Source organism: Heterodontus francisci, chromosome 3, assembly GCF_036365525.1.
Source record: "Heterodontus francisci isolate sHetFra1 chromosome 3, sHetFra1.hap1, whole genome shotgun sequence".
Lineage (NCBI taxonomy): Eukaryota > Metazoa > Chordata > Chondrichthyes > Heterodontiformes > Heterodontidae > Heterodontus > Heterodontus francisci.
The window spans coordinates 41,328,917-41,350,240 of NC_090373.1; the positions used below are offsets into that span (position 1 = coordinate 41,328,917).

The 21,324-nt window shown below is 42.7% G+C and overlaps 1 protein-coding gene across 3 annotated transcripts in view; it reads right to left on the reverse strand.

Annotated features, from left to right (window-relative positions):
• The window catches only part of LOC137355859 (CUB and sushi domain-containing protein 1-like), a 1,186,508-nt gene that overhangs the window by 877,378 nt on the left and 287,806 nt on the right, over positions 1-21,324 (reverse strand). For all 3 annotated transcript variants that reach the window (XM_068021465.1, XM_068021474.1, XM_068021456.1), the window contains exon 7: positions 16,953-17,065. In XM_068021465.1, coding sequence (XP_067877566.1) covers positions 16,953-17,065 — 113 coding nt within the window. The remainder of the gene's footprint in view (positions 1-16,952; positions 17,066-21,324) is intronic.

Consider the following 21,324-nt stretch of genomic DNA (forward strand, 5'->3'; position numbering starts at 1 on the left):
GATTCTTAGCTTGATTTTAAAAAATGGTTAATCATGAGGGGAACAAAATCACAATGGGGCTGGGGAATGGGTGTCACAGGTATCTGTCTATGAGACCTCTCCTGTTTCTAGTTTACATAAGTGAACTAGAATCAACATTTCAGTTCAAGCTAGTTAATTTGAAAATGACATCAAGCTTTTGAACTGTGTATTGTTGACACCAAGATCTCACAAAAAGCTCAATTGAGTGCACGCCTGGGCTGAGCAATAGTACATTAAATTTAAAATGATATTACATATTGAACATTCCAATGAGAGCCATGTGTACCCCAGGATGCAATAAAACTTGGCAATGTGCAAGTTAAAAGAGACAGAGGGGTTTTAGTTGGTTTTTTTCTCATCACATCTAATCAGTAGGAGGTTTCAATAAATAAAGCAAATAGGATACTGAATTATATTATCATATCAGCTGAGCTCAAATCCCGAGAGTTTATACAGAAGCTAGTCAGTCTACACTTGGCCATGAATACTGGTCATGACAAGATAAGGTGCCATCTAGGATCTACAGGAGATACAGAAGAGACTCGTTAGATCAATCCATGATTTCAGAAGGAGGAGCTATGAGGAATGACTTGATTAACTTGCACTCTTCAACTTTGTAAAAGGATGTCTCAGAAAAACCTTTTCTGAAATATAAGATACTTAAAGAGTCCGAGATACTAAATCAAAAACAATACTTCTAGAAGCTCCATGAACACAGAACAATAAAGCACAGATTCAGGGTCATGAAGGGTAAATTACAGACAGTTGTCAATAAGTATTTCTTCACACAGATGGTGATCAAGGGCTGGTATCTCTAGAACAGCTGGATTGCCAGAAAAGTAGATGAGGCAAGGTTGCAGGATTCAATTAAGAAAGAGTTGAATGTAGTAATGGTAAAATGGTAAAGTTAGTATTCTGAATAAATGAAATTAACTCATGGTTTAAAGACCAGACAAAATATTTACAAAGGCCTATACACCGTACTCTTCCTAGTAATCTATAGGATTTTGAAACCCAAGCTTAACGTTACCTAACCACAACTTGCATCTTCCATCTTATTCTTTTCAACCTTGGTACCTTACATCATGGACCTTAATTCTTCACCGAGGCTTCTCAAAAAAATTAATTTCTGGCAAGAAGCTCAAGGAGGTAGAAATTTATAAGTACTGTTCTCAAGGTAGTCCTGTTCCAAGATGGCAGGTTTGAGAGAAGGGGGGATAGAACGGATCAAGCTTCTCCTTTATTCACGAAATGTAAGACAAGCGTTTTGATTTTTTTAAAGGGTACATTTAGTAACCACACACTCCGAGCCAAACAGATTCTCTGATGTGCACTCCCTTCAAATGCAACTCTCTGCTGGGAATATGAGAACTTTGATTACCTTACTAGCTCTTACTGGCAGCATCACTATTGTCCTATAAAACCTATTCATTTCAGCAAATTAAAAGAAAAAGTAATTCTAATGCAAAAGTAATTGGATTCATTTCGTGTTTATTACAGACTTTCACATTGATTCCTAAACGTAAATAAAAAAAATTAAAAAAATTAACAAGCAGAAGCATTCTTTGATCGCAATTTAACTTTGAAAGAGCTCAAGATCTTGATGCACTTTCTAAAATGAAAATTGCAATTAACCTCAACTTCACAGAAATGAAACAAATAGGGTCAAAGTTGTACACGGTATTAATGTTCTGATTTATTACTTTCAATGATATTGTTGTGGAATCTGGGAAATTCAGTCTATTTTTTCCCCTACATTGCTAATACCTTTGCACAAGTTCAGCTTTGGAGTTAGAGAGGGAAATGCTTCATTCCAAGCATCTAAAAGTGATAGAACAGGTGTGACCCTAATACATTTTCAGAGTGTTACAAATGCTCCCTTCCAAAACTTCAACACCTTTATCCAATTCAGCAAGGGGCATCAACAGCAATATGAGACATGTATTTAATTTGACAGCCACAATGCTATCCCCTGATTGCGCACTGTACGGCTTGGGTTTTCTGCTTTTTCCCATTACAGAGGAAGAGAGCCCACAACTCCTGGAAAGGCAGAGAACTGGAAAAGCACCTGCAGCCACTGCCACCCTTATTGCGATGGAGGAGGAGGCACTTAAGATCGGCAGGGTGGCACTGATACTGGCCATTGGTGATGGAGAGATGGGGAGGGTGCCCTGAGGATTTTCAAAAAGGGGTCGGGAACCCGATGCCCAGATGATTTCTGGGTCCTGACCCCGCACCTCAGCTGTGCTGCCAATGCGACGTGATCTTCAAATGATAATGCCCTAATTGGGCAGGAGGCGAACTTGGTGCCCAATAAGTGGTGCCGAACATCTGCAGGAGGTGGGAGCTGCCTGCCTAGTGCCAGCGGCAAAAGACATGGACTTAGCAGTTCTAGAAGGCGGCTCACCACCACTGTCTCAAGGGCTATTAGGGATGGGCAATAAATGCTGGCCTTGCCATTGATGCCCACATCCCATGAATGAATTAAAAAAAAACTGGCAGCCATGATGTGACCTGCTGCTCCCTTGTCACGGAGAGCAGGGAGATCCTCAGAGGAACAGCGGAATGAACAGGCGAGGCAGTCGTTCCATAACGAAAAAGAAATGTCCTGCACTGGGCCCAGTGCAAAACCCCCAGAGGCCAAAAACATTTCTTCCTCAAAAAATAAAGTTAGCCCCGTGCCCATTGTGAGCCCAACAGCTGTGCACTATCAGGTACAAGAATGGTTCATCTTGCCGGATTCCTCTTTGAAAATTTCAGTGCGGACCCCCCTACCCTTTAACAAGCTCCTAAAGGAGTTTAATGACCCTGTAATCGGAGAGAGGCAAGCGGCTTTTCCGTTGCCTCCATGCTGCCCTCACATTAAAAATTGTGGACTGTCCCGGAGGCATCAGGCTCCGGAGCCAAGCACCGGGACTGTGATTTTTAAGTCTAGCATGAGTGCCATGATGTCTCAGGCATTTGCGCTGATGACCACCTCCATTGAAAGTGTGTCCAATCTCATGGAGAGACAGATGTGGTAGGCCACCGAGTGCATGGTAGACCAGACCAATGGCCTGGATGCTCTGACTGCCAGTTTACAAAGGATCGAACAAGGCCCCACCTTGATAGCTGAACAGCACATGGACATGCAGCATACTGCTCTCCAGCTCTCTGCGAACAGGAAAGTGCAGGTGGGCCATGAAAGGAAAGATGGCAAAAGGACACATGAAAGCAGGGACTCTTCTCAAGGCGCTCCCACTTCTCACCCCTTGTCCACACAGCCCCTCAGACACAGCCCCCCCATGCTGCCTTCTGTCTCGATGACCAAGCCTGCCCTTACACAGGATCTGGTGGAGCCCTTACGAGCTCCAAAACCCAGAAGGCATCAGCCACCGGCACCTCATTTCTCAGAGCAGGGGAATGAGCAGCCTGCCTCTAGCTCTGCTGAAGCAACAGGAGTAGAAGTGATAGGGAGTGGAAGAGAAGACTTCACAATTGTACAACGGGATTTACTTGTATGTTTGTAACTATGTAAATGTTGCTTAATTTGTGAAATAGTAAATGAGGAATTTTTTTATATGTCCTATCCTCTTAATTGCAACATTGTGATTCCCCTAAGGACAAAAAGGCTTCATCAGAATGGCACAACCAGAGTGGAGTTTGTGCAGATTGTGTGCTTGTGATGGACTGAGCAATGATTGTGGGAATGTTTCATGCTGGGGTGGGGCAGTGAGATGAAGATGCCCAGGGCGTTAAGGGTTACAGTCCCATATGGCTTTATACTTGTTTGTTTCCTGAACCGCGCTTCAATCAGGCTGGCACGGGCTTCTCTGGCAGCCAGTGTGTGGCTGCAGCTGCCCTGGCCACCTTATACTCTTCTTCCTCCAGCTAGTCTTCTTCCTACTCATTGTCGGAATATGACAAGCGATCTGCAGATTCCTCCTCCTGAAGCTCGATTCCGCTCTGCAGTGCCAGCTTGTGCAAGGCACAGCAGACCATCACCATCCGTCCCCAGATCTGTCAAAGCATCTGAATCGCATTTTCAGCAAGTCAATGGATTCCTCAATGATTGCCCTTGAGGTGATATGGATCCTGTTGTACCTCCCCTCAGCATCATTGACAGGGTTTGTGACATTTGTCATCAGCCAGATCCTCAGAGGGTAGACCTTGTCTCAAAGGTGCCCAATCTGCACGGAGGTGCAAATACCTTTCGTAGACTTGACTGGCGCAGGATGTAGGATTCATGGCAGCTTCCGGGAAATGTTATGCATACATGCACAATAAACTTAACAGTGATCACAAATTGATTTACACATTGAGGGAGTGGTGAATGCTGCAGTATTATCTGATGGCGCCTTTAATTGTCCCATATATGCAGTCAAAGATCCCTGAACCTGTGGAAATCCAGCCACTGCAGCAAAGGCAAGAGCTCTGTGTGTCTGACTGGCCTCATTGATATCAAAGTGCACATTTTGGGTGGCCTTAGCAAGCACGGCATCTGTGAATTGTGAGATAGACTTGTGGGCTGCAGATTGTGAAATCCTGCAGATGTCTCCAGTTGATACCTGAAGGAGACAGAGGCAAAGAAATTCAGGGCTGGGGTGACCTTGATGGCTACTGGCAGTGCATGCCCTCCTGTTCAAAGAGGCTGCTAATGTAAACAACAAGCTGCTGTGAAAGCCTGAGCCTCCTGAGGGACTGTTACTCCATCATATTAAAGAAGCTGATCCTCTGTCTGTATACCCTGTTTCAGGGGGTTGCTATTGCCTCCTTCGAACTGCAGCTCTGCATCCTTCCCCTCAGCCCTGTAGGGCAGCATGTGGCTGCTCCTGCTAGTGCTGGTGTTGGTGTTGCTGGTCCTCCTGTTCCTCTTCAGAGGTTGATATAATGGCTGCATAAACTGCTCCCTTTCTGAAGCAATTGCTGAGAGCAGATAAGTTTACAGCAAGGTAAGTAAAGTCCAAGCTAAGTCAAATGATATCCAAAATGTTCTTCCTGTCCCGAAAGTCAGGGAAATCACACTCTCAGTACAAGTGCTGAGAGTACAAGCCTTTCCCATAGGTGTGGCTGCAACTGTTTGGTCTCACTCCTTAAAGACTTTACAGCCTGTCAGTTTTATCGATCGATGACTTTCTGCTCTGTTCTCATCTTGTACACCCTCGTGATTTCCACACAGCTCAGGAAATCTGTGCACTGGCTGGTAATGCCAGAATAGAAGGTTAAATTGGCATTTAATTGCTACTTAACATATTTAGGGATCTGACCCGACACTTTCAAGGGGGTTTCCCGCTTACTTCCGAACACACCCCTGGTAAATGCATAGAGGGAGAGAACATGCTGTCATTTTTGGGTTTTTAACCTCCAGCTGCATCCATGCCCACCCAATGCTCCCACAAACCCTCCTTCACCGCCCCAACAGCCCTTGGCAAGTAAAATTCTTCCCATGTGGCCATACTGATCCTCTGGAGTCCTGGTTCCTGACACTTGAGCATCGCTATTAATCCCCATTGATGCCAACCTGGAAGATTCAGACGAGCTGACAAAATCCCCAAAATGTTGACAAGTCAGGGATGGCCTTGATTAGAAGCCTATGACATGAGAAAATAAGTTGTTTGACATTTTAATGAAGCTTGTGGTGAGCACCTCTCTCGAATAAAAATTAAGTGCGCTTAAAATGGCGGAAGGCATCAATGTATCGGAAAAGCCTGATGGCCATTTTAACCTTCCACCCGCCTTGTTCACATCGAGCAGGGTTAAAATCGGGGCTTGAAAACCCCTCCCGAAATTTATAGTAGAATAGTGACGACACTTTAAAAATACTTAATTGGCTGTTACTTGGATGGCCATGCGGACCCGGATTTTCTGCTTCTGTGCTTGCCATCCCAAGATTTTCTTAACAACGTGAGAATATGAAAGGCACTATATAAATGTCAGGTTTTTCTGAATCTGCTCTCCTTGATTGAAACCCTTCTTTAAACCCAACTGCAAGAGCTCTCTTTAGGTTATCCGTTGTAATATCTCCCCCTTTGCTCAAATGCCCAATATTCTTTTAATTCTGTCTCTGTGAATGCTGTGGAGTGTTTTCCTACATTAATGGCACTACATAAATGCAAGTTGTTGTTGTTACATGTCACTTCCATATATACCTTTGTCATTACCGCTCCCCTGAGATATTTGCAAATAAATTGTCACAATAAAATTTACTGATTCACAAAGTCAAAGTGCACATGAAAGATATGTGCTTTTGTGCTATTCCATTTTATTTCTTGGCCAATGCGACAACCCTCACTGAATGCTCAGTTGTTACATAAACACCCGATCAAAGGCGGAAGCACGACAGTTTTGCACAATCTCCAAAAGGACACAGAAGGTTAAGGGGTCGAATTTCTTTGTTTGTTTAGGCCAGTAGTATCAGTGCCATGCAGGCAAAATCATCTGAGCCAGAGCGTAAGATCTGGAGATTTTAAACATAAGTGAGTTACTGCCAAAATTATCTATCTTTGTGGTTCCTGCAATCTTGTACGCTGCTGCAAGATTCAATTGGCAAAACTGGCCATGCTCCCCAGTTTAAATTGTGAGATTTGGCCGATTGTGCTGGTTTGGTACAGTTATTTAAATTGCCTTCAATTTCTCATGTGCATGGGTACTAAGAGGCACACTTTAAAAGGTTTTCATATAAAGAAATAATTAAATTACTAAAACAAAAAGCCCTGACTAATGTACACTAATGAAGCTATTAACTGGTTCAGTTATTTTTTTTTAAAGTCATTTTCAGTTATTCTAAATCAGGTTACTCACAGGTGGTGGACTGGACACCTATACTTTTTGGTGATAAGCCCATTATCAGCTGTATTAATAAAACTGCAACAGGTTACAAATCTTAAACACACAAGGAATTTTTTTAATGGAACGAGAAAAAAATGATCACGTTTTATTACGCTACCTGATTGTGCTGATTCATGAAAGACTTTACGTTTGCGATTATGCAAATAAATTTAATCGAAAACTTGAAATGCAGCCGAACCAGTGCAATTTCAATTTGCCAACTGTGCCCACAGCGGAAACTCTACCTTATAATCTGTGAACCTTGGCTTTCAGTTTTACCTCTTACTCTTAATTGCCCAAATTGCACACTGCAAGACAGCAGGACCTAAAATGCTGAGAATTGTGTTGGCAGATGAGAAATGTATGTGGAAAATTGTTGACAACAAGTTTTCATTGGCTGGATGATCCTTTGCTAAAGCTGTTGTTTGTATTGAAATTATGCAGAGTTGATATTTTTACATTTCATATTTGGCCTATTACAACAGCTGTTTTGGGAGCCCTGCTGCCCTTAAAAAATACTCAACAGCATTTTGATGCTTAAGCACAAATTGATTGTTTTCAGAATAGTTGAACACCTTACAATGTTAATATTTCATTACTTATACGCTTACAGGGCTTTTTTTTCCCTCGGGGCAGGCTTAGAACAAGCTTCAGAACTTTGGACAGCTGTGAATGGCTGATGCTATAAAAGTGTCGTGCCTACTGCTGACAGTGTGCAGCAATTACTCATGGAAACAAGGTTCTTCCTGTCTCTGGGTTGGATTTTATGTAGGCAGCAGAGGTCTCACTGCTGGGGCTGAAAGCAGGGTGGACATGGCTTCGGCAGGCAGTGGGACCTGAGGCCGCATTTTGATGGCAGAAGCCACTTAATTGGCTGACGCTGGGGCTGCCGTCCCCATTAAGCACTGTGGCCCACCCCCAAGAGCTGCCAGCCTAATCAGAGGGCCGGCAACTCAGCAGCGCCACCACTAGCAGTGGCCCCTGCTGGTGATGCACCTGGAGGATGAGGGCGCATCGATGGCCAGTGCCCTCAAAGTAGTGTCTGGGAGTGCCAGGGCCATTGAGGTAGACCCTGGCAAGGGTGAGTGGAGGGATCGCTGAGGGCAGGTGACGCAGGACTGGCCATTATCGCAGGAGGCCCCTCCATGGACCAAAGCGTCATGGGCCAAAGAGTGCCCAAAAAGGAGGCCCCTACTCTTGGAGCCCATTAGAAGGCTGCCAGCATTTACCTGGCAGTCTCTCTATGTAGAGGCAGGCCCTCCACCCCCAGCAGAGGGGGGAAGAGACCCTTAATTGGCCACTTAAGTGGCTCGATTAGGGTCCGGGTGGGCAGACTGTCTGTAATTTCTCTCGATGATGACAAAATGTCATGGTGGTGGGAAGTTGACAAGCACGCTACCTGACACCTTACCGTGCCATTTTGCCAGCCTTCCTGCCTCCCAGCCCATCACCAAAGGGCTGGTAAAATTAACCCCAATGTGTCTTGTTTTCAAGAGCTGCAAAACAAACTATTGGAGTCCTCAAAACCCATTATATGATGTGACTGGCAAATGAAGATTATAAATTGCAATCATTGAAAAAGCAAAAGCTCTAGATTTAAAGTAAAGCTTTGTGTTAAGAATGAAAATCCAATTAGTGAACAGCAACAGAAATAGTAATAACATATTTTTAAAAATCTATTTCACAGTTCAATTTAATTGGATTGTGAAACCTTAGCTTGTTACTGTTGAACTTCTACTTTCTAGAATAACACACTCGAATTGACTTCTGGCCTTAAAGTCAATTAAGACGTGCATCAAGGCTTATTCCAGTCCAGTTAGTGCTCGGCAACCTTTCACCTATTAAGGTATTAGGTAGTGACTGAGAGATATTTGAACTCTGGTGCGTATTTACATATATGTTCTCAAACTCATGACTGAACAATTTGACCAGTCAAAGAATAACCTGAGTAATGCCAAGATTCATGAACATGTATTTAAACAAAATATTTGTCCTAATAAAAATCACAATAAAAATGCCATCTAGAAGGGAAAAAAGTTACTATCATTGCACTGATTATTTTGAGAATTTGCTGGTTGATGGTTTGTCAGGTAATACTTCAAACCAAGCTGAGGTCTCACAGGAGGTGTGGTTGCTTCATGTGATGCCAACCATTTGCTTGTAATATTTACTTGTAAAATCTGAAACTAAATTTGCTAAAAAGGTTAATTAATTAGTGACCTTTAAATATTAATATAGCTAAGGTTATGACAAAAAAAAACTATGTTTAGGAAGTCCTAATCCCAATGTAATTTAGAAACATTAAAATAAAAGCAAAATACTGCGGATGCTGGAAATCTGAAATAAAAACAAGAAATGCTGGAAATACTCAGCAGGTCTGGCAGCATCTGTGGAGAGAGAAGCAGAGTTAACGTTTCAGGTCAGTGACTCTTCTTCAGAACTAACAAATATTAGAAATGTAAAAGGTTATAAGCAAGTAAAGCAGGGGTGGGGCAAGAGATAACAAAGGAGAAGGTGTAGATAGGACAAGGCCACAGAATAGCTGACCAGAAGGTCGTGGAGCAAAGGCAAACAATATGTTAATGGTGTGTTGAAAGACAAAGCATTAGTACAGATAGGGTGTTAATGGACTGAAAATTGAAGTACAAACATGAAAAAAAGTGGGTAAGCAAACTGAACAAACTAAGATGAAATAAAACAAAATAAACACAAAATAAATATAGAAAAAAAGGAAAAAGAAAAGAATAACTAAAAATAAAAGTAAAATGGGGGACCCATCATGCTCTGAAATTATTGAGCTCAACGTTCAGTCCGGCAGGCTGTAGTGTGCCTAATCGGTTTACCAATTTATTTGAGATAATGGAAGGAAAATCAGTCAGCTCCTGAAAGGGGCGTGATCCACCCATACAATGCTTACTGGCTAGTCGATAAAAAATAAAATATACCCCAGGCGTCTTTACCTATTAAGCAACCTGACAATCTCCATAAACATTTTTAAAACATTCTTTTTTATTTTGGTTCAAGATCCACAATATTTCTGAAATAGGGAAAAATGATGAGAATAAAATGTTTTTAACTTCGCTGCAATCTCCATGACTATTTGGATTCACAATTGTCTGAACACCACAAAGCTAACTCCACTAGTTCTTCTGGTCTTTTGGCACTTAATAAAGAAGAACTCTGGTCAGCAAAACCATAATCATAGAGCTATTACACTGAAGATCAATCATGATTTATCACAGGACCATCCCCAACATTGTGCTGCATATAAGCACTTAGTTGTTTTTGCTATCGTGAGATTGCACTCTGACAAGTCACATGTCCCATCTCATGATATTAACTGGAGACAGTTGTTTTTAAAAAAAATCTTTGGATCAATTGGAGTTTAAGATTATTCTTGCAGCCAATATCAAAACTGTCATTTCTAAAGCTTTTCCTGGAGCTTGACTATGATTTCCTTTCATTTAAAACTGTTTTCTAAAGGAACTGCCACACTTTTAGTATACTTAATCAATCAATCACTGGCCCTCAAGGAGTCTTTCTGATAAATGGAAGTTGAGTCTTTGATATGCTTTTATGTTGAATCCGAAGAGGCCACAGAATTCAGTAATAAAGCATTCCAGTGTCTGCTAGGATTCTTGAGGAGACGGTGGTTAAATTCGACAAGTTGGTAGTTTAGAAACCAACAGAAAAGAGAATTGTATCTCAGTGTAGTAATATGTCTCTGGGCTTCATTCCAGCCCAGACTGAATGGACAAAAGTCTCTCTGAACTTGTTACAATGGACCAACGCTTCTCTGGGGAGTCTCAATCTAATTCCTTTGCGCCTAAGAGTTCAAGTATCAATAATGGGTAGTAAACTTACTTTCCCATTTTGAGAGTTTATAACAGCGATAGATGAGAGACCCTGAAACATTCACACATGTGCTGGGTAGAACCGGGAGAGGTCTTCTGAGGTTGTGAATGCAAATATTTGGAAGCTGATCCGTTTCCCAACAGTGGAAGGTCAAACATTCGGAATAGAAAGCATCTACAATCCCCATCATTTCAATTTCAAGATCCCTCCCTTCTGCCCATGCCCGTGTGTCCAAGATTCTTCCACCTCTGCATGTCTGAGATATCCATCCTTGCTATGACTATGAAGTGTAGACATGATGTGTTCCCCTCACCTTAACTATTTTAAGAAGATTGTCCTCATCTCTTGAGATTCCTTACCGCACCCACTCTGTGCTTCTGACATCTGCTTGTTTGTCCCTGTGTCTGGAATTCAAAAGTCCCCTTTTCCTGCTATCGTCCTTCAAGCTGTTGAATTCACTTCTACTTTTCCGTATATAATCCTTCCTTTACCCACCTGTCTTCGCCTCAAAGCAGGTAATATGATGAAGCATCATGTAGTTAATTTGCCCGAGCATGCTCAGCATCAGAACATAAGAACATAAGAAATAGAAGCAGGAATAGGCCATTCAGCCCTTCGAGCCTGCTCTGCCATTCAATGAGATCATGGCTGATCTTCTATTTCAACACCATTTTCCTGTACTATCCCTTTATCCCTTGATGTTTTTAATATGTAGAAATCTATTGATCTCAGTCTTGAACATACTCTACAGCCCTATGGGGAAGAGAATTTCAAACATTCACCACCCTCTGAGTGAAGAAACTTCTCCTCACCTCAGTTCTAAATGGCCTACCCCTTAGTGAAGATAGCCGAGTCCCTTCCATTGAATCTTGGAATGTTTTCATAATGGAAGCTGTGCAGTATTCCTCTTGATATGAGAACACAGATAACAAAGAGCAGCTACAGGCATGGAAGCAGCTGGGATTAAAGTAGGCTTTGAGGGTAGAGGGGGAAGATGGAAGGAGTGTAATTTAATATGCACACTGATAATGGTGGTAGAGATTGAATGTTGAACCACACAGTAGATGAGAGAATATGTGGTTTGACATCAAAGGATTTTATCATTAAGTATCAGAACTTTTCAGTTACAACTTAGGAACAACTGATTAATTTTAGAACACAGACAATCTAAAAAACTTGGCACTGACCTGTGACAAACTTAATATCATTAATTGTGTCCCAGACATTCTCACTTCCTGCTATCTAAAACTTTAATCAAGGACCTAAATGAATGAGGGGCATAATGAACTGTTTAGTTGCATTCTTTCACTGCAAGATATTAATTGATTTCATTTACCCTTAATTAAATGATATCATATGATATCAGAACTAATCATCTTTAGCCTAAACTTCTTCATGTGAGGTTCAAAGTCACTTGCATATCTCTAGCTAGGCTGCTATTTTTTTCACCATTATATAAGTGATTTGTGGCTGTGTCTTCAGGCATCTAACATTCAAGCATTGCTAATGAAACTCTGTGACCTCAGATAAAATTCTGCCAGATTTCTTACATATTGGCCACAGGCTGGAAATAATAATTTCTCCCTCGATGTGAATTAGACAAGTGTGATTTAATGTAGTGGTAGAAACAGTCTTATAAATTCATGGACACTTACTGTAAAGATAAAACGTGCCAGCTAGGACTGGCTTTGAGCATGATATTTCTTAGGGACTGTTAAAATGATAGGCCGTTATTTAGATCAAAGCTGGACGGTTATCAAAACTTTTTTTCGTGCTGAATCCATGACCATCTAATGGTAAACAATATTAATCTATTGCTTGCCTACATTTCAAGCATAAAACACAATCATCTTCTTGTAGTTAAAAGTCTAAAAACCTACCTTATGAGAAACCCACACCAGTAGAATTTCTGTTTTCCTGACAATGGAATGCACACTCTTTCCCCATAGGGTACACCCCACTTACCAATGCCCACCGAGCACAGATAGGGCTTAGTTAAGGCAAGACTTAGGGATGCCCAAGAATGCATAGTCATATTGCTAAAATCTAATGTGGTAAAATCCTTCTATTTACCTGCACAGTGTACCTCTTCAGTTTCTATAAATGAAACCAGCTGACTGGTCAATCAACAACGGTGTGGAATAATAGACCTAACAAATCCAGTTATCAGATTGCGGGTATTGGCACAGAGGATTCACAGTTCCAAATTTGCATTGCCGGGTCTGTCAGCTTAGAAACATCTGAACCCCAGACAAACCCCTGCTTACTTCCCTCACATGGCAAAAAGACATGTTTTCGTCATTAGAGAAGGTGGATAGCAGATACCAGGAGCTCCTCAGTGGGGAATAGGAGCAGAGCGACCCCACTCCCCAGGTCGGTCGCTTTGGGTTAACATCTGGTGGGATTCATGTGTCCGATTGCCATAGAGTAGACAAAAGAGCTGAATTCCAGAGGTGAGGTGAGAGTGACTGCCCTTGACATCAAGGCAGCGTTTGACCGAGTATGGCATCAAGGAGCCCGAGCAAAACTGGAGTCAATAGGAAATCGGGGGGAAAACTCTCCACTGGTTGGAATCATATCTAGCACAAAGAAAGATGGTTGTGATTGTTGGAGGTCAATCATCTCAGTCCCAGAACATCACTGCAGGAGAGTTCCTCAGGGTAGTGCTTTCGGCCCAACCATCTTCAGCTGCTTCATCAATGACCTTCCCTCTATCATGAGGTTAGAAGTGGGGATGTTTGCTGATGATTGCACAATGTTCAGCATCATTCGCGACTCCTCAGATACTGAAACAGCCCCTGCCTACATGCAGCAAGACTTGGACAATATCCAGGCTTGGGCTGATGAGTGGCAGGCAATGACCATCTCCAACAAGAAAGAATCTAACCATCTCCCCTTGATGTTCAATGGCATTACCATCACTAAATCTCCAATTATCAACATCCTGGAGGTTACCATTGACCAGAAATGGAACTGGACCAGCCACATAAATACTGTGGCTACAAGAGTAGTTCAGAGACTACGAATTCTGCGGTTAGTAGATCATCTCCTGTCTCCCCAATGCCTGTCCATAATCTACAAGGCACAAGTCAGGAGCATGATGGAATACTCTCCACTTGCCTAGACTGGTGCAGCAAGAAGGTCAACACCATGCAGGACAAAGCAGCCTGCTTGATTGACACCCCATCCACCACCTTCAACAATCACTCCTTTCACCACCGACGCACAGTGGCAGCAGTGTGTACCAGCTACAAGATGCACTGCAGCAATGCACCAAGGCTCCTTCCACAGCATCTTCAAACCTGTGACCTCTACCAACTAGAATGACAAGGGCAGCAGATGCATGGAACCCCACCACCTGCAGGTTCCCCTCCAAGCCGCACATCATCCTGACTTGGAACTATATTGCTGTTCCTTCACTGTCGCTGGGTCAAAGTCCTGCAACTCCCTTCCTAACAGCACTGTTGGTGTGCCTACACTACATGGACTGCAATGAATCAAGAAGGCAGCTCACCACCACCTTCTCAAGGGCAATTAGGAATGGGCAATAAATGGACCTAGCCTGCGATGCGACATTCCACAAACAAGTTAAACCCCATCAAATTTATCTGGTCCTGCTGGTAGGGAGTTGAGAGTCAGGCTAATGGGCTGTCCACAAAAGAAAGTTTCTTTGTTACGGAATCAACCTAAAGCACCATCTGCTGGATGAAAGAAAGGCCTGTCCTTGTGCTGCGAAAAACAGAAGAGAAAGAAAATCATATGTTGTTTTGCAAAGAAAGTGGGCTGAGTTTTATATTGGCGACGGGGACCTACCAACGGGCCGGAAGGTCTCAGCCGTCCATTGGATCCCTGGCCGAATCCAATGGTGGGCAGTCAATTAACTGGCTGCCATCCTTTTAAGGGACAAAATCCTGCCCCTAGAGCCGGCTGTTCGGCAGTACCAGCAGCACTACGGGAGCGGTGGCCATTGCGGGTCCTACAGGAGGCCCAGAGTAGCAAGGATGAAGGAGACCCTGGGTGCAAGGCAAGTGATTTTGGGGTTGCTGGGGCAGGTCAGGCAGGCCCTGGCAAGGGGGTTGGGGGGCTGGCTTGTGAGAGCAGGGGGCTCTTGCTGCAGGGGCATCCATCACTGCTGGGAGGTCCCTCCATTGGTCATAGATTGCCTCCAGAGGAGGGATCCCCACTCCGAGCTCAATAGGAGGCCACCAGGTTTCTCCTGGCGGTGTCTCCATATGGCAGCGGGACCCTCCAATATTGGCTCAATGCCAGCGGAGGTGGGAGGCAGCCCTTAAGTGGCTTAATTTATCTCCCAGCAGATTTCCCATTAGCCACAGTGCCCGCCATGGACAAAATGGCATGAGGGCAGGACAACTTCAGGCATGCCACCCGACACCCCCCCATGCTATTTTGCGTGCACCCCGCCAAGCCTGTCTCCAAGGGTCAGATAAAATCCAGCCCTGTGTGAATGAAGTTTTCATGCAAGATACCCTGATGTTACCCACGGTGTGCATTTCAAAGACTTAACTTAAACCCCCAAACACCTAAATTATGGCCTATCGATATTAGAGTTTATTACTCTCAAAGCACTCACTAATAACACACTAATAGGTTTGTTACACTACACACTTTGTGACAATGCAAAGTGGTATTGGCTTTGCAGAAATACAAACTATGTTGCATGCCTGTCAAGTGAATGGGTCCAATTTGAATTTAGAGAAGTGGTGTGAACCACCTTGCAGAGATAGTTACACTGCACTGATGCAAACTGAAAATTAAACAGTCCAGTGAACCACCTGATAAGTTATTAAATTTCATTTTTTTTTTAGCCGAAAACCGACTGGCCTCTTTGTTTAGTTTTTGGAATTTGGGATTTCCCTGACCAAAAGTGACATTGAGCAATCAGTATAACTTAGGTCTGCCAGGCCAGCATCACTCTAATCATGTCAACCAGTCTCAGACACACACATATAGTTGGAACATTGGTACATTCAAAGAAATTAGGCAGGTTTGCAAACAGGATTTATGATATTGCAGGAGAAAAGATAGAAATGTTAAGGAGTCCTTCTGCCAATGGTAATAATGTGTCCCTGAACATGAACGCCTTCTGGATACCATGGTTTTTTTCTCATTTTTTCAATCAACAAGCTTGAAAATTTAAGCATACAAACTACTTTTCTACTCCTCATAACTGCACATTGTAAATCTAACATTTTATGATAGCATCTCAATATCACTTTGCAAAATGAGAAGACTATTTTAATACCATCATATTAAAAGCACAGTAATTTACAAGCATATGGACAAGACAAAGTTCCTGTATGGAGCCTCACCAGAAATTAAAAGGCATGATCCTTTAGATTAACTCGTCAAAAACAGTTGTTACTTATAGCAATGCATAGTTCCATATACTATAATTAATAAAGAAAAATAGATCATCATGAGAAATTTTACAGCTGTATTTCCATTGAGAAGTTCATGTGAAAAACTGACACAAGCCATTGGAAATCTGAAATTCAGTTTCAGTCTCAAAATTTCAGCTGGTGTGGTATTAAGCTATAGACAGCAGGCAGGTATAAATTCAATTTCAGATGTGTTCAGTTCAGTGATTTCAAATGGAGTAGCAGTAGGTGTACAACATCCTTCAACATCCCTGAGCAAGGAAGGGGCAGGGGGTGGGGGGGCGGCAGATGGGTGGGTGGAGATCAGGGTTACTACCCCTGATCACTATCCTCTAACTTTTCCTGGGAAGTGCATTTGTGCACTTTGAGTAAGGACAGATTCAGGCATGCTTATGACAGCCTCCATCTTCATAAGGAACAGTTTGCTGACATTCATTTTTTTTTATTTGCAGGCTCATGCCTAAAGAATGCCCTATTAAGCAAAGCAACAGAGACCAGCCAGTGCCTGTCAAAACCGACCCCAGCATGAGATCACATTGTCAATGCCAACTCTTGCTTTCTTTTCCAGATTCTTTAGTATCCGTGTATTTATCACTCCTGTATAATATGTAATTTTTTGTTCATATTTATGAGAAAGTTAATTGGTGAATTGTATGTTTATTCCCTTATCAGTGGCAGTCCCCATGATGCACAATGATACAAAATTTATTTCTTGTAGCTGATGCACAATAACATCACCCAGATATGTTACTAATTTGGGATGCAAACAACAGTTGATTAGAGGATAATAATGTGGTCAGACCCAGTATTGAACTATGGTTTTCCTGACAGCCATTTTGAAAAGAAAAGCCAATATTCAAAAGAGCATACCTTGATATATAGCCTTAAATCCCAGTGATCCAATGGTTTCATCAGACTGTAAATGCAGCCACATCTGATTGCTCATGCTAACAATCAAGTCAGGGACACTCGAACCAGTAAGCCTAAAATGGGAAAAATGCAGGCAATTAGCATGGAAATGTAAACATTTCAATGAACTTAATAAAATTATACAGTCTTTAATTTGCTTGAAAACATGTTTGTTACTTGTCATTTTATAAATAACGATTTCAAAAAGCGAATCATTACAGATAGACAAATTAGGAAAGCAGACAAATACTTAACAATAAACAGTCAGAATACAAACATTTGCTTAAATTTGCAAAGAAGAAAAGCATATCTTAGTTCACATATTGGGATAATTGGGGTACATTTTCTTAATTGTAGGAGGTACATCGACAGCTCAGTTGTTCAATGTATAAATCTTTTATTTTAATACTGTAAATTTGGAATGGAATATTCACCCTCTTCTCTGTACATTACAAAAAAGATATCTCCCTTCATTCAATTGCAAGCTTCCACGTATAAAAGGAGAACAACCTTAAATCAGTATTACACTTACTCCTGGAATGCGTTGTCTGCATACCACAGTTGTCTGAAAATTTAAACGTGTTGTACTAAATTTCTTAGACATGGAAGTTATAAAAGGGAGACCAGATAGATAATGTGAAGATTCTTATCAGCCACAGGGAGGTAGTTTTGGAGGTGGGATAGGGGTTTGGGAGCGAATTTTAGAAAGGTCTGTGTTGGGTCATCGACCCGACAATGTCCTGCCTCTGAGCGATCTTGCTGGAGGCGGGATGTCATACAGGCACAGGCTACCCACCCAGCAATGGCAGGTAGCTAATTATCATCAACTAGGTATCCACTTAGGGGCAATTTGGTGACGCCATCGGGATCTTACCAGCAGACATGGACCCCTTCCTCCATTGAGGTCAAAGTTGGAAGGAGCCCTGGAGATGGCAGGTTGGGGGACCAGCGAGGCCTCCTTTAATTTTCCCCTATTCTGGAGCCATGGGAGGCAGAGGGGTACAGCTGTGGCCACAGGCCATCCTGTGGAGGGGGTACGCCCTCCAAAATGATTTTGTGATAGTTGTGGCCACACTTTATCTTGAAACATTCAAAAGTGTACAGAGGGCGTCCATCTTGAAACACCCTCATGGTCACCCACCTTCAGAGGCAGTGCCTACCTCTCTTCAGAGGGCTGATGGCCACTCAGAGCCTCGGGCACTCCCATTGGCCCTCTTGCCCGCGCAGCCCGCTCGCCGTACTTAATTGGACAGGGCTCCTGGAGGCAGCCTGTTCATTCACTGGCTCCAGGAAGATCGTGCAGGTGGGCAGCCCTCAAAAACCATCGGAGCTGAGACCCGGAACTGGTCCCAGCCCACTTTTAAAAACTAAGGTGCTAAGATTCCAACCAAAGTGAGCACCTGCCCATCAGGCTTTAAGAAGATAAGACTGAATTTATTTGACATTAAGTCTTCAAATGTGAATTAAACAGTTAATATTTCAGTATAATGCTCCTCAGTACAACTGGTGAGCTGTTTCAGATTTCTATTTTGGAAAACCCCTAAGTGAAGTTTATGATTGCAATTGCTGGTGTCACCTCAGCCTTAAATAATTAGTTCACAACTTATTTAGGGGCTGGTACAAATATTTAGCTTGGTACATAAAACTTAAGAATGAACACGATAGGATTATTCTTCTCATTTAATAATATTCTGCTACAGGCGCTGCTCAATTTATCTAATCTCCTTTTGGTAGGTCGATATTTATTGGAGACTCCCGAAGTAATCCAGAACTCAAAAATGTCAATGTAGCCTGCAACACATAGGGATAGGAGTAGGTCATTTAGCCCCTTGAGCCTGCTCCACTGTTCAATGAGATCACGGCTGATCTGTACTCTAACTCCATATACTCACCTTTGCTCCATATCCCTTAATACCTTTGGTTAACAAAAATCTTTCTATCTGAAATTTAAAATTAACAATTGATCAAGAATCAATTGCCATTTGAAGAAGAGAGATCAGAGAACGGCCTGGAGAGTGAGAGGACAGCGAGACTGGCGGGGAGGATAAGAGGACAGCCCTGAGAGAGAGAGCACAGCGAGACTGGCGGGGAGGATAAGAGTGCGGCCCCTTAGAGCGGGAGCACAACGAGACCAGTGTGGAGGTTAGGGGAGACTCTGGGGAGGGTTCAAAGTGGACACACCATGTTCTAAAAAAAAATCAGAAAGTGTGACATCACAGGAAAGCGGGTAAGTGATTGGTTGATGAGTATTTCTCTTTTTCTCTCTCTAAACTAGGGCATTCTTTCAAATTAGGAGCCAGGAAATTAATGACCTCAATCAGGGTGAGTATAACAGTGAGTGAATTAATAAGTAGCACAGAGCAGGTCTAGAGGCATTAATTAAAATTAATAGTTCAAACAAGGTACCAACTAAATTCCAAAAGAGCGAATAGAGTTTTTTTTAGATCATTGATGGGCAGCTGTGACCCATTGCTTACAATTCCTGCAACTAGTGGGAACTTCAGAATACGTCATGTGTCTTGGGCGAGCACGTGTGTAGCAAGTGTCTCCAGCTAATTCAGCTCCAGCTCAGGATTTCTGAGTTTGGGGGGCAGCTGGAGTTACTGCAGAGCATCAGAGAGCAGGAGAGTTTTCTGGATCAAACTTTCCAGGAGGTAGTCACCCCCAGAGGCAGTGAGAGTTCAGGATATGAGGTGAGTGGCCATCCGGAATATCGGGAAGCAGCAGATGCAGGACTTGACATCAATACCTTGTAAGAGTACAGTCCAGACCATGGCACCAATGGACAAGAGACTGTACAGGAGGGAGCAGCAAAGTGTAGAAATGCAGTTGTTATAGGAGATTCCACTGTCAGGGAGGCAGACAGGCATTTTTGTAACTGTCACCATGAGTCCTGCATGGTGTGTCGCCTTCCTGGGGTGTCAAGGTAAAGGATATCATGGAAAAGGTGCAGGATATTCTGCAAGGAGAAGGGACTGAGCCAGAAATTATGGTACATGTTGGTACCAACGACATAGCATGGGTAGTTATTGAAGTCCTACGGTTAGATTTTCAGGAGCTAGGGAGGAAGTTAAAGAGTAGGACCTTGAAAGGTAGTAATCTCTAGATTACTCCCAGTGCGACGCGCTAGAGAGAGTAGAAATAGGAAGATAGGAAGAAGGATCAATGTGTGGCTTGAAGCATGGTGTAGGAGAGTGGGCTTCAGATTCTGGGGGCACAGGAACTAGTTCTGGGGTAGAAGACACCTATTCAAACAGACAGGTTGCACCTCAAGAGGACTGGAAACAATGTCCCCTTGGGGAGGTTCACAAGTGTAGTTGCAGAAGGTTTAAGCTAAATTGGAAGGGGGGATGTGCACCAGCAAATAGAAGTAGATAAGAGGGGTAAGGTGCACAATGTGAGAGTGTTAGGCAGTACAAGAGAAAGGAATAGTGCCATATTAGATAGGATCAGGCTGAGAAGGGCTACGAACAAAGATAGGTTACAGTGCATGTATGTTCAAGCACCAAGTGTGGTGAATAAAGTTGGTGAGCTACAAGCACAAATAGCAGTGTGGGAATATGATGCAGTGACAATAATGGAAACATGGTGTAAAATGGCGAGGATTGGGTGCTTAATACACAAGCATATAAAGTGTTCAGAAAAAATAGAGAAGGGAAATGGGAGGTGGGGGCCATACTGATTAGGGAAGACATTGTAGTCTTGGAAAGAGGGGATATCCTTAAAGGGACAAGGACAGAATCCATTTGGTTAAAGTTGAGAAGCAAAAAGGGTACGACCACAGTACTAAGGGTATTCTATAGGCCTTCAAATAGTGAGAGAGATAGAAGTGCAAGAACTATAGAGTAGTGATCTTGGGGGACTTTAATTACCCAAATATCAATTGGGCTAATTTTAGAGTAAAGGGAAAGGAGGGGGAGGAATTTTTGAAATATGTTCAGGAGAACTTCCTTGATCAGTATGTTCTCCGTCCAACTAGAAAGGAAGCATTGCTGGATCTAGTGCTGGGAAATGAGGTGGGCCAAATGGAGCAAGTGGAGCACTTGAGTACGATATCAGGTAGAATGGCTAGATTGGAAGAGGGCAAATTTCAATGCAATGAGAAGGAATCTAGCCAGGATAAAATGGAACCAAAGACTGTAATGGGAAAAACTGTAATGGAACAATGGGTTATCTTTAAGGAAGAGATTCTTCAGGTACAGGCTAGGTATATTCCAACAAGGGCGAAAGGTAGAGGAATCAAAAACAGGGCTCCTTGGATGACGAGGGAGATCGAGATTATGATGAAACAAAAAAAAAAGAGGGTGTATGATGCATGTCAGGTGAATTCTTC